Source organism: Perissodus microlepis, chromosome 2, assembly GCF_051167445.1.
Source record: "Perissodus microlepis isolate ML-2025 ecotype Zambia chromosome 2, ASM5116744v1, whole genome shotgun sequence".
NCBI classification, from domain to species: Eukaryota; Metazoa; Chordata; class Actinopteri; order Cichliformes; family Cichlidae; genus Perissodus; species Perissodus microlepis.
In genome coordinates, this window is record NC_140462.1 from 7,872,800 (window position 1) to 7,885,000 (window position 12,201).

General features: G+C 39.8%; 1 protein-coding gene across 3 annotated transcripts in view; it reads right to left on the reverse strand.

Annotated features, from left to right (window-relative positions):
* Positions 1–5,479: 5,479 nt before the first annotated feature.
* Positions 5,480–12,201, reverse strand: part of LOC146392192 (glutamate receptor 3-like) — a 92,083-nt gene continuing 85,361 nt past the window's right edge. For 2 of the 3 annotated variants that reach the window (XM_084943188.1, XM_084943179.1), the window contains exons 15-16: positions 10,775–11,022; positions 5,480–7,304 (exon numbers count right to left, since the gene is read on the reverse strand). In XM_084943188.1, coding sequence (XP_084799314.1) covers positions 10,777–11,022 — 246 coding nt within the window. In that variant the 3' untranslated portion in view covers positions 5,480–7,304; positions 10,775–10,776. Of the gene's footprint in view, positions 7,305–10,774; positions 11,023–12,201 lie in introns of those variants that run through there. The other variant, XR_014801610.1, reaches the window with a different exon arrangement.

Consider the following 12,201-nt stretch of genomic DNA (forward strand, 5'->3'; position numbering starts at 1 on the left):
CTGAGAGGCACAACCAAGTGGCTGAAATAGTTTACAGAAACATCTGTGCCCCATATGGACTAGAAGTCCCCAAGTCCCAATGGGAGACACCACCAAAGTTTGTTGAAATCAACAGGGCTAAGGTCTCGAGGGACATCAATTTCCCGACAGACAAACAGCCGCTAGCTAACCAACCAGATATAGTGGTGGTTGAAAAGGAGCAGAAGACCACAGTTGCAATAGATGTAGGAGTCACAGCAGACAGCAACATCAGGAAGAATGAGCATGAGAAAATAGGGAAGTGCCAGAGGCTGAAGAAACAACTGGAACTGATGTGGAAGGTACAGTCCAAAGTGGTCCCAGTGGTAACAGGAGTATTAGAAGCTCTAATGCTGAAACTGGAAGAGTGGCTCCAACAGATTCTAGGCACAAACATCCAAGATCTATTTCCAGAAGAGTGCAGTCCTAGAAACAGGTAAGAATTGCAACCCTATGAAAAATAGCTGCTGCATTGCTGCTGCTAATGGGGGTCTTAATAGACATAAACATAAAGATACTATGCAAAACCCTCAAACTCCCAAGCCTCTGGTAGAGGACTTAAGCTTCAGTGAAAAGGGAGATTTTAAATACATGTATATATATCTACATATTCTTTTTCACACATATCCTGCTTTTCCTTCTTTCTCACTATGTCCGAACATGCTTTCCCTTTCTCCTTCTCCTTTGTCTTCAGCCAATAGTAGGGTAGTTTCCACCAGCCCCCTGCTGGTCAACAGCACTGGTGGCTTAACTTCAGCCTCTAGTGATCTCATATGGATATCTCATTTTTGATGATCTGCATGTTTGACTTGGCACACACACAAACACACACACACAAAACTTTAATTCGCCTGTTTAAATATTGTGAAATACTCTCTCTGTAAAAGGGCTTTAACTTTTAGCAAGAAAATCCAATAAGCAAAATCTGCCAAAATGTCAAACTATTCCTTCAAGGCTAAGATAATCTTAATGTGATTGCAATTCCATGTGCTACAATCATTTAAGCTTCAAGAAGCCTTTGCGAAGCATGGCCCAGATCAGTGTCTGATATCACTGCATATGACTCATGTACGAGTGAAGAAATTTCGTGGTGACCTTTCGATGGGATCATCTGTTCATTTATGAATACGTGAGACTGTTATAATTCCTCACAGTTTAGTAAAAATCCATAATGTAGTGATTTAGGAAATGTTGCAGTTGAGCAACAACATGCAGCTGAAATTTCAGCATCAGCCACTCTGTGGTTTCTAGGGGGCAGGACCACAGCTGACTCATATTCCCTTTTGTTAGTGTGGGAACTAATCATAGCATCACAGAAAAAGCTATTATGATGTTTGGATTACACATTAGACTGCAGAAGCCAGTGCTGAAGACCAGTGACCAGCACAACTCAGAAGACTAGACACAAAGGCAATTTGTTGTTTGCGAGAAATAAGACAGCTTGTGGCAGCTGATGAATAATGATCATTTCATTTCATAAATGTACACTGAAGTGTGCACTACATCTAGGCCAACATATTTGAAAAAGTATGATTTTGCATTCAACTGTATGCCAAATCTATTTCTGTATAAAAGCCTGCAGCCTGTAGCTATAATGAACAAGTGCAATGTCCAGATGTGATGTCACACTGAGCTCCTTGTCAGTTCTAATGGAGCTTTAAATAAAGCTCTGAAGGCCCTCGGCCCCTCCTTCTTCTTTTTTTCTGATCTTTGTGATCACAACACAGCAAATCCCTTCAGTGCTTTTTCTCTGTCCTCCACATGTTCAGTGAAAGTACAAACCTACATACATGAACAATCAAAGCTGGCATAAATCAGTTCAACACACTCAATAGCTCACGCACACTGCACTGGACTTGCTTTTCCCTCCAGTTCATCAAAGCACAGATTCAGCTCGATGCTAAGAAACACGCTGCAGGGGTATGGGCCCATGCTGCCTTGCAGCTGTCCTGTAGTACCTGCAGGTTTTCATCTGTGTTGTGAAGATCCTGTTCGATCTCATCTCTGTTTACTTGTTTAGAATCATACAAGTGAATTTAAACAGGGATTCACCTGTTGATACATGTTCTAAGTCTTTGTTATACAGGCTATATGGCTGCATAGCAGCCAGACAGCCAACATATGGAAACAGCTATTATAGATCTACACCATGGTTACAAGTCATAGTAATAGCAGCACCTCAAAAATGTCCCAAGTAGCATGCTCTAACTTGTTTATTTGCAAAAATCAACATGTAAAAATGACTTGTTTGCTTTGTAATTGAAGAATATGCCAGTGTTTCTCATATCAACAGCTGTAGGCGCACATGTGCATGATTTACACTTATATGTTAATAAATATGACTGCAGATGAAGTACAGATGTCCCTCAGAATCAAAGTGCAAAGGCTTTGTTAGACACCCAGAAAGTCCTAATATCAGGGTGAAGTTCCTTGTTGTAGAAGAACTGCCAAGCTCTCCTTGGAGCTTTAGTGATCAATAACGTAACGCAGCCGCAAGATATTTTGTGCTCTGGACAAGGAGTTCAACACCATCTGAATCCTCCCCAAGTCCCTTTTTTAAATCTTTGGATGGGAATGAGAAATGTAGAAATTATGACCTGGGGTATCAGCATGGCAGGTTAAAGAAAAAGAAAAGCATCTGAGACTTTATGTTGGGGGGGTAGAGTTTGTGATTATGACCACAGAGTCGGGAGAGTTCTGTGATATGCAACTGTCTGTCAAATTGAGACAACTGAAGCAAGTGTTCCATTTTTTTCTTCTTAGCCACCGATCACATGAGAATCCAGCCAACATAAGTTAAACTGTTTTCTTTAGCTGCTTGTATGCAGCAGCAGTTGAGAGAAGGCTTTTGCTGGAGTAGGTGCCTTTTTATATTAGAAGCCTCTTCCTGAGGGCTTGAGCGTCTCTTTTCCATCCTCGTCTGACCTTTCACTTTGAAGTGTTTTGCTGTCAGGATGGTAGTCGACTGTATGTGTCTTGTATATTGCGCCATTCATTCTCTATTAACTGTGGACCCTGATGCACAACACTCCCATGAGAACAGCTGTCTCTGCACATCCATGTACTGGCGCGTCTATCGCCAGCGATTACACTGTGTTCAAAGTCGTATCACGAGTCTTGCCCATTCAGGTTTGATCAAACAGGAACAGGATCTCCTCTTGCTGTCTGTATGGTTTCTGTGAGTCACACCTGCATTATTCACCGTCTGGAGGAAGGACGTTTTGCATAAATGGGAGACACGTCTACCAAAAACAAAGCAAATGTATGTAACGGTTGATGTTAAAGAATGACTTGTGAGCCACGGTTAGTGTAAATTATTCAAGCGCAGAATACAAATGATGTTTCTGTGCTAATATTCATTTCATATCTCTTTCCCGAGGTGCCCCAGAGGCTCCATATATGATCTCCATGTTACCTCTCTACGTCTTTATTGTCACTGCATTCATTAAAATGCACTTCAAAAAGCTTAATGAAAGCAAATGAGAATGTGGTAATGCTAAAACGTAGCATAACAGCGAAGACCAGGGCTTAGAGTGTAGCTGCACTTGGGATAAAAGTGCTTATGCCAAAAATCAGTGGATAAAAGTGCTCTGTGCGCAGCAAGGACTTTGAGTTACTTTTTTGTGTGTGTTTAAATATCAGAGAACATGTTTTGGAAGCTGATCAATGTCAACTGAACTTCAAGTGCAGGTCTCTTCAGGTGCAATTGAAGACAGCTGAAGAGCTAAAGTGGAGGAAAGGGAGAAGTAGAACAACTGAGTTGGAATCTGATTTATTCATTGTGTCCTTGAAGGGAGAGAGAGATAGGGAGAAAGACTGCAGTAAGCTGCAAAGTGAGAGAGCCATTGAACCAGAAAGTTCTTTTATCCTACAGTAATCAAAGTATCCTCCCCATGACACGTCCTCCCTCTGCCTTTTCAGTTTTCCCTCTGTCGTTCTCTTATTCTCTCTCTCTCTCACACACACACAGACACACATACACATATAGTGACAGAGCCTATGTTATATCAGATTAAGTCTCACAGCCACAGGCCCAAAGAAGGCCCGAGAAGCCAGCCTCTAGTCGCACAGTTCAGCACATTCGAGAAAGTGTGCTACCCCACAGTGGGGGATGATGAGTTGTCCTCTGTGGGAGGAAATGTCCTCTCCTGATCCTTTGATTAGATTAACACTTCCTTTCCCCGTGTCACTGAAAGGACTCGTCCTAATTGCTTGTTGCCCCTTTGTTTTTTTTCTCCTGGTCTCGCAGCACAAGTGCTGCCCCTATGTCGCCTCCTCCCCACCCACCTTTGATAGGTGAATAAACTAATTCCAGCGAACAGTCTCATGAGCATCGTTTACTGCAGTGCAGTGCCATCTTTGCACACCACTCCCCCACGTTGTCTTATTCCTATTTGGAAGCAGTTCAGGCATAACAAAGAATAAAAGACAAAAACGGGAAGGGAAAAAAAATGACAAAAGGCGAGGCAGTGAAGCAAAGGAAGAACGAAAAAAAAAAAGCAATATCCTTTCATGCTTTGTCAGAAATGGGTTGTTTGGATCGTAGAGTGGCATTTCATGCAGCCCAAGTCTGTTCCACAGGACTGGTGCAGTGAATAAATCCTGAATCATAGAGTCTGCATCCAGAAATGAATCAAAAAAAAAAAAAAAAGCTGGTGTTTTGCCATGTTGGATTTGTTATTTGAGCTGTGGCAGGCTGCATCTCTGGAAGGAGGAATTTCATTTTTACCACACAATGCAGACCCAGAGACTAGTAAAATAACACAGACTGGGCAATCTACTGCGCTTTGTGCCTGGTTTACTCTGCAGTGTATGTGAGAATTTACACTGTGGGAATAAGAAGCTGAGAGTTAACGTGATTAACGCCCCCCCACACCCCCCACTCTCCTTTCCCTTGGCTGGATTTGTTTTAGTAAATCCACATGAACGCGTCCTCCCTGAAAAATAGTTTTAAAAAGTTGAAAACGCGTGATGAAATCATGACTGATGCGACACGTGTGCGTGCGCAGTATTGTGTGCGGGCAGTTTGCGGCCGTAATAATACGTTATTGATTGTGTCTCAAAGCATCTGATGGAGAGAGAAGACGAAAGAAAGATCACATGCCAGATGAAGCTGTCAATGGAGCCCTCAATCAGTAGATGCAATGCAGACACAGAGAGAGAACCAGATGGTGCTAACTATTGATCCGAAACATGCACACATACTTCCACAGATCAATGTTGAACTGGTATAGGGAAAAACTCTGCTCTCTGTGTTGCTGTCTGCAAGGAGAGGGAGCGGGCTGCCCGGGATGCTCATACTCCAGCAGTATCATGCTCAAGTTAAACTATGTAGTGTGTTTAACCTCTGCTGAGATGTTTTCCTATAATCCCTTCAGGCCACTGAATCAGCCCCAGTGTTTTGTTCAACGCAGACGGGTTTAAACAATGTTGTGAAAGCACACACACAAGGACACAGGAACCCTTTCTGTACATTTTTATTTACAAAATGTATTAAAATTCTCTATACAGCGCCTCACTAATGAGGTTCAGCAAATTATGCATGCATCTTTTGCTCTTTTGTACCCACTACTACGCCTGGCGATATTATGTTTTCTTTTTGCAGAAGGTGAGACGTACAAAAAAAAGAAAAGAGAAAAAAATAGAAAACAAAAAAGGTGAAAGTGATTTTACTAAAAGAATTACTAGGGCTGGCTGTCTAGCATTAAACCTAAGGTGGCTTTGTGAGTAGCAGAGCTCGTCAAGCGTCATTGATTTCACATGCAATTTCTTATAAAATAAAACAAAAAAACAACAAATAAGGAGGAAAAAAGGGGAAATCAATATTCAATTGTGTCATATAAATAGTTCTCGTTTATCTAAATGTACACATCTTTCTCTGTTTGCTCTTTCTTTTTTTCACATTGTCAGTTTTTTAAATATTTATATATATTTATATATATAAAACTATCTGCCCATAGTTTCAGGTGATTTGATAAGTGTCTCCCTAAATTCTATGGAATCACAGTCTTTTTGAAAGAAAAGAAATTCTTACAGCAATATGTAAATGTGCTAAGCTCCAGGACTCTCCCTGGTTTAACCTTGTAGAAATCTATTTTCCATTTTATTCATAATTTTTTTTTTTTTTGTAATTTTCATTTACTAAGTGAAGTCACTAAACACTGTAATGCTCATTAAAGGAAATCAAATCAAAAAGCGAACCACAGCTCATTGTAAAATGTGCAGTTGTTAAAGAAAATGGTAAGGTAATCCAAAATACTACAGTTTAAAAGCCATTACTGTTATCCTTTAATTGGACTGCAGTTAATCTACAATTGAATTACCCTTTTTTGTTTGGTATTACTTTGATGTACAGAAGACTTGAATGACTCAGGAAAAAACACTGTTCGGAGCGACAAATCTTAGTGAGTCAGTGCCCCTTTGATATTTTACAAACTGTAAATCACAAACAGATTTCTCTTTCCCCAGGCATGAATACTTTGCTTTACACACTCGTCACACAAAACACACTCTTGGCAGTATCGGAAGTGTGAATTATGACCTGGTCCCGTAGCGCGTGAAAGCTGAACCAGGTCATCTTCTCATCTCCGTGGGTCCCGTCATACTTTCAGAAGACAGTGGCAGCAGTACCAGAGTTAAGAGTACAAACGACACACGTCATTGTTTTGGACTGAAATGGCATTTCACTCTAATAAGATAAATCTATCTTTTAAAACTAGTACATGGTCACTAGAAGTGACTTAGAGCAGTATAAAAGCTATGTCATTGTAACCAGTGTGTAACAGTGCACTGTGTGGATCTAATAAAATAATCTGAACACACAGAACCAGTGAAAATCTGGCAGCAGAAGAATGAAGAGTAATCTGATCGCATTAAATACAAGAAACCAATTATACACTTGTCATGTGAGATTTGTCGTCTTTCTGGCACTTCAAAATGTGCTTAGGGTTGCAAATGATGGCTTTTGTTCTCTCATTCATGTCACGTCATATATATCTATATATATAGATATATATATATAGATATATTACTGCACCAGTCCTCTGTTTTGTATGCGTTTCAAGCAAAAAGCAATATTATCAATGAGTTGCATTGATTGGACTTGGAGTTCCATAAGGCACTGATAGGAGGGAACCGCGCAGGCTCGTCCCATGACCAGTCCAGTCGTGTCGTCATTGCAGATTATCGTGCCGTGTCCGCCCAGGAGGATCTGGCAATCCTCGTAATCCTGTGCCTTTCTTAGATATAGTCACAGTTGTAAGGGAAAATGTAAATGTTTCCTAAACCTGTGACAGCACAAAAAAACAAAAGCAAACAATGGAAAAAGTTAAGTTTTGTTCTGGACAACTCATGTTGAACACATGACTTTTTATTACAAAATAAAATGTGGGGATTTCCTTATTGGCTGAAATACAGTATCTTTTATTATATAAAGCTTTGTTTGAAAGGCTCTACAATTCACTCATCAACATCAAATATCTTTAACCAAATTAACAACATGAGGGAAAAATACATCTTTCTGCCTCCATCCTAACCTATTTCATCATGACTGTGCTGACACGGTTTGTGGGAAGGAAAGGCAAACAACTCCCTCGACTGTGATCAGACTTTGACTGTCTGACGCACATGACATCACCTCTTTCCAACCAAGTCTTGCCCACTTCAAACCAGTCAGAAGAACACAGAAACACACTACAGAAGCCTCTTGTGTAAACAGTCGAAACGAAAGAAAAGAAAAGAAATGAGTGCCGGTGGATTCCTTCACTCAGAATAAAGAACTGATTGAAAAAAATGTGTTCTCAAGGCAATGAAAATCTGTTGACAAGTCACACTTTGTGTCTAATGAGAGCACACGTGCAAACAATCTGATCAAATCCAAGATGAATCTTTAATTATGTCCCTATCAGTGCATGCTTATCTTTGTTCAGTGCATTTCTGTAGAACTGCTGCAGAGGTAGTCTGCAACTTCTCACTGGCCTCTACTGACATTTTCTGAGGAGTTTTTTTTTTTTTTTCCAGTAGAATTATGCGTAGAAAACAAACCCATGAAAACAGGTCAGTGCACTCTGTGGATCATTCAGGATGATGTGGTCTATATTCCTGGTAAGGATAAGGTAGATGTTCTTAAAGCTTCAAAACACTATTTATATTAGCAATGGCTCTGTGCAGTGTGGTGGAGGTTGCTTGTAGTGATAAACACTCGGAGAATTATCACACATCCCATATTCCTTTATCACTATGTAGTTTAACACCTTTTGGCCCGTTTTATTTGGTTTTACTTTAGAATGAGTATAGAGATGCCTGCTGTCGCTTCAGAAACTAGTTTGGAAATGCCTTTTTTGCACATTTTGGCCACTTTGCACATTTTTAGTTTGTTTTTTGAAGCCAAGCAAGAGGCATCTGCCTGAAAACTGTGGGTGCTGCATACATATCCTGCGTTATTGTCTGTTTTTCTCTAAATGGGGCCATGAAGTCATAAATGAAGATAATACTGTATTAAATAAGCTGAAATTTGCAAGACCCGTAATAAGGAACAATTTCATTGAGGTCTGAAATTTAAACAAGCGTAAGTGTGTTACCAGAACCTGAACCTACATCTATTTTAATTCTTTTTTAGCCAAGAGGTTTCACGAAACACAGCATGTTTTGGAAATTCAATGCACTCTTATATGTAGTATTTCTAGATGAAGAATGCAGCTTTTTTTTGGGAAATAAAGTTTCCCGAAAGGCTTGCACTATATCTTACCTTCCTGTACAGGACAAATGATTAGGTAGTGAAAACAGAGGAGAATTTAGTGCTTACATGGAGCCCAAAACTGAAAAGCTAAGCAACAAGTTTAACAGAAACAAAGTAATGCTACAGTCGTATACAGTCAGCTACTGTCTTCAATGCTACTGTCTGACATAATACACCAATTAACTGTATTAAATCAGCAAAAATCACAAATCTGTTGCCATCTACATGCAAATTAATGTTGAACAGGAATTTACATCAGAATAAAATGATTTGGCAACCATGTTGCAAAGAAACGTTCCGCAGACCACTTGCGCTCATTGGTGCAGAGTGACTGCAACTGATTGCAACATGTTGCCAATCTGTCAGCCTTTTTTTTTAAATTACATATCTTTTATTATATGTCAACCCCAGCAGGAGATCTGTGCTGCAATCTGATTTTTACTCTTGAGTGACTGAGCCACAAAAGTAAGTGAGAAAACATTTGAAGATTAAAAAAATAAATAAATTAGGAGAACAAAAGGAATTCTAAACAAAAACTTGAATTTCCTTCAGTTTCTCTGAGCATTGCACGGTGTGACCTCGGGGTGAGTTTGCTGGGAGGTACAGTCCTGGGAAGATTGGCAGCTGTCTTGAATGTTTTCCACTTGTGAATAATCTTTTTCACTGTAGAATGATGGACTTTAAATTGTTCGGAAATAGACTTCCCAGACTGATGGGCAGGAACAATTGCTTCTCTAAGATTATTGCTGATGTCTTCTCTCTTTGGCATTGTGTTAACACACACCCGAATTCTGCCAGAACCGCTGCCTTTCTGGACACACTCACACTTGCTGTTGATCAGTTAATCCAGTATATTTGATTAGCAGTATTTGGTTGCTAATCTTAATTGCTGAGCGTACTTAGCTTTTCACACAATGCTTTTGCATTTTAGCTAACGTTTTGTTAAATGATGACATGGTTTGATAGTTGTTGTTCTTTATCTAATGTTGTTTTTACCTCATTTTGAGACCTGCTGAGTACAGTGGCCCTGAGATGTCAAATGCGCTGTAACTTAAAAAAAGACAAGCAAATAGAAAAATGCTGCAAAAGCATACAAAACCCAACGGAAATTTTAAAAAAGGAGCAAGAGTTTCCAAAATAACATCACAGAACAGAACTAAAGTGTTTTTGTAGATCAATAATGTGATGGAACAGCTGCGGAAGTTACAAGTGGCTAATGGTAAACATGTATATGAAACATGCGATTAAAACACACATTATCCTGCATCTTTTTCCCTCTCACAACACATATGATTCCCCCACTTCTTTTAAACATGTCTCAGTGCAGTGTTTATGTCACGTTATTGTCTCCCCCAAAACACAGTTTTTTGGTGGCTGCAGTTCAGGAGGTAGAGCAGGTCATCTACTAATTGGAAGGTTGGTGATTCGAGCCAGTCCGCGTGCCAAAGTACTCTTTTGCAAGATGAAGTTGCTTTCCGATGCATCCATCAAAGTGTGAATGTGTCTGAATGTTAAATAGAAAGCACTTAGCAGTAGAAGAAAGTGCTTGTGTGAATGAGGCAGGTTGTATAAAGTGGTTTGTATGCTCAAGGAGAGTAAAAAGTGTCATATAAGAACCAGTTTATTACTTTTGTTGTGTTTTTTCTTCTTTCATTGTCTTTTATTCACCTTTCTTTGTGTTTTGTGTCCTTTTGTAGCGTTTTTCTGTTTGCGCGTGTTTTCTTAGGTGGCAGTGTGTTTAACCTCTCAGGGTCATTTTTTTTTAATTGTGTCACAGAACAAAACAAAGAACAGCATACTGTAGGTTGATACGATCGGGCGTGTTGCTTGACATGCTACACACAAAGCTATATGCTACACAGTATAAACAACAGTGTGCTTTTTCATCAAACAATTTCACAAACAGCAGCTACATACCAAACAGACAGTGGAAGACTTAATTCTGACTGATATGGCAGGAATTGATATGGAAGGATTCATCAGAGTGCACGATGGGAACAGTAAGGCGAGGCGACGTACCTCTAGATCTTAACGCTCTCGGTTCCGTATACGTTGTAGCCTTCTCTGTATGTGGCAAAGTTCTGGGTGTTGGTCGGGGGAGCCGGCTTAAAATTCTGGGCATTCTTGGCCATTTTCAGCCGTTTGGTTTCTTGTCGTGATTTATAACAGAACTCTATCAGTGCCACCATCATGGCCAGCCCCAGCCCTCCGACCAGAATATAGAAGACACCAGCCACATTGCTTAGGCTGAGAGCACTTGTCTTGTCCTGGGGGGAAGTGAATAACATCGTTAAGAGTTTTGCAGTGGAGCTAGGGCAAAAGAACAAAATGCAGCCTGCATCCTTCAAACTGAGCCTCGACTCAACAGTAAAACTGACTTAAGTGGTAAATGATCATACACTAGATTATCATGCTCTATAATACTGATGCTACCAAAGGGGGTTTATGGTTACTAACAGCTACAAGCAACAGAAATTAAACATGTAACGAGCTGCTAAGCAATTTCAACTGAAATTATATTACTATGTTACAAATTTATGAGGAACTTGAGATTCAGATATAGTCAAACCATTCTCCACTTAGGAGAAAGAAGCCAACTCTTGCTGGTGAATGTAGAGCTAACCTGGCACTATGCTTCATACATGTAAAATGGCTTCTGCTCTTGACCATATAAGGAAGCTGGTCAGTATCGCATAGGTCGACAGCTGTGAACATCCCTGCCCTTTCAATTCTCTAATGGCAACACTGTCATACAATACAGTCTAATTCATAGTAGATGAATGATAGCTCAATTAAAAAACACTATATAAAAATATATATCAAACCATTTTGCTGCTGTTCACTTACCAAACATATTCAATAAAATTTGTTCATTGGAGTTTTACTATTTGCAGTTTAACCCTATGAGCATGGCGTTACCATGATGCTATCTAGCAACTCTAACCTGTAATCTGAAGCTTTAACTGTATCTCAGAGGGTTAAATAGTGGGTGTATTACATTCCTCAACTTCTTGTAATGTGCAAACAAAACCTCTAACCTCATCCGAAAGCAGCCAGATGATTTTAGAGGACACCCTACGGTGCTCTCTCCGCTTCGAGAAGTTGAATTTGTGTAAATCATCACAATAAGAGGCTTTGCTTGTTCATCACACCACAGGAGGCCAAAGAATCTAATAGACACATCTCGATGCAAACTAGTAACAACACAAATAAATCAAATTTTCATTAACAGTGTGGTAAATAGAAGCAGCAGCATAATGGTCAAAGTATCATGAATGTCAAGAATGAAAATGAGCAAAAAATAGCATTTATCAACAACTATTAACTGCTGTGATTCAATCAAAAGAGTGTGTCTTAAAGGCACTTTAGAAACGTCCCCGCAGCATTACCATTACAGTTTTCACACACAAAAATGAGTCTTTATGTTGTCAAAAAGTCATTTCTAC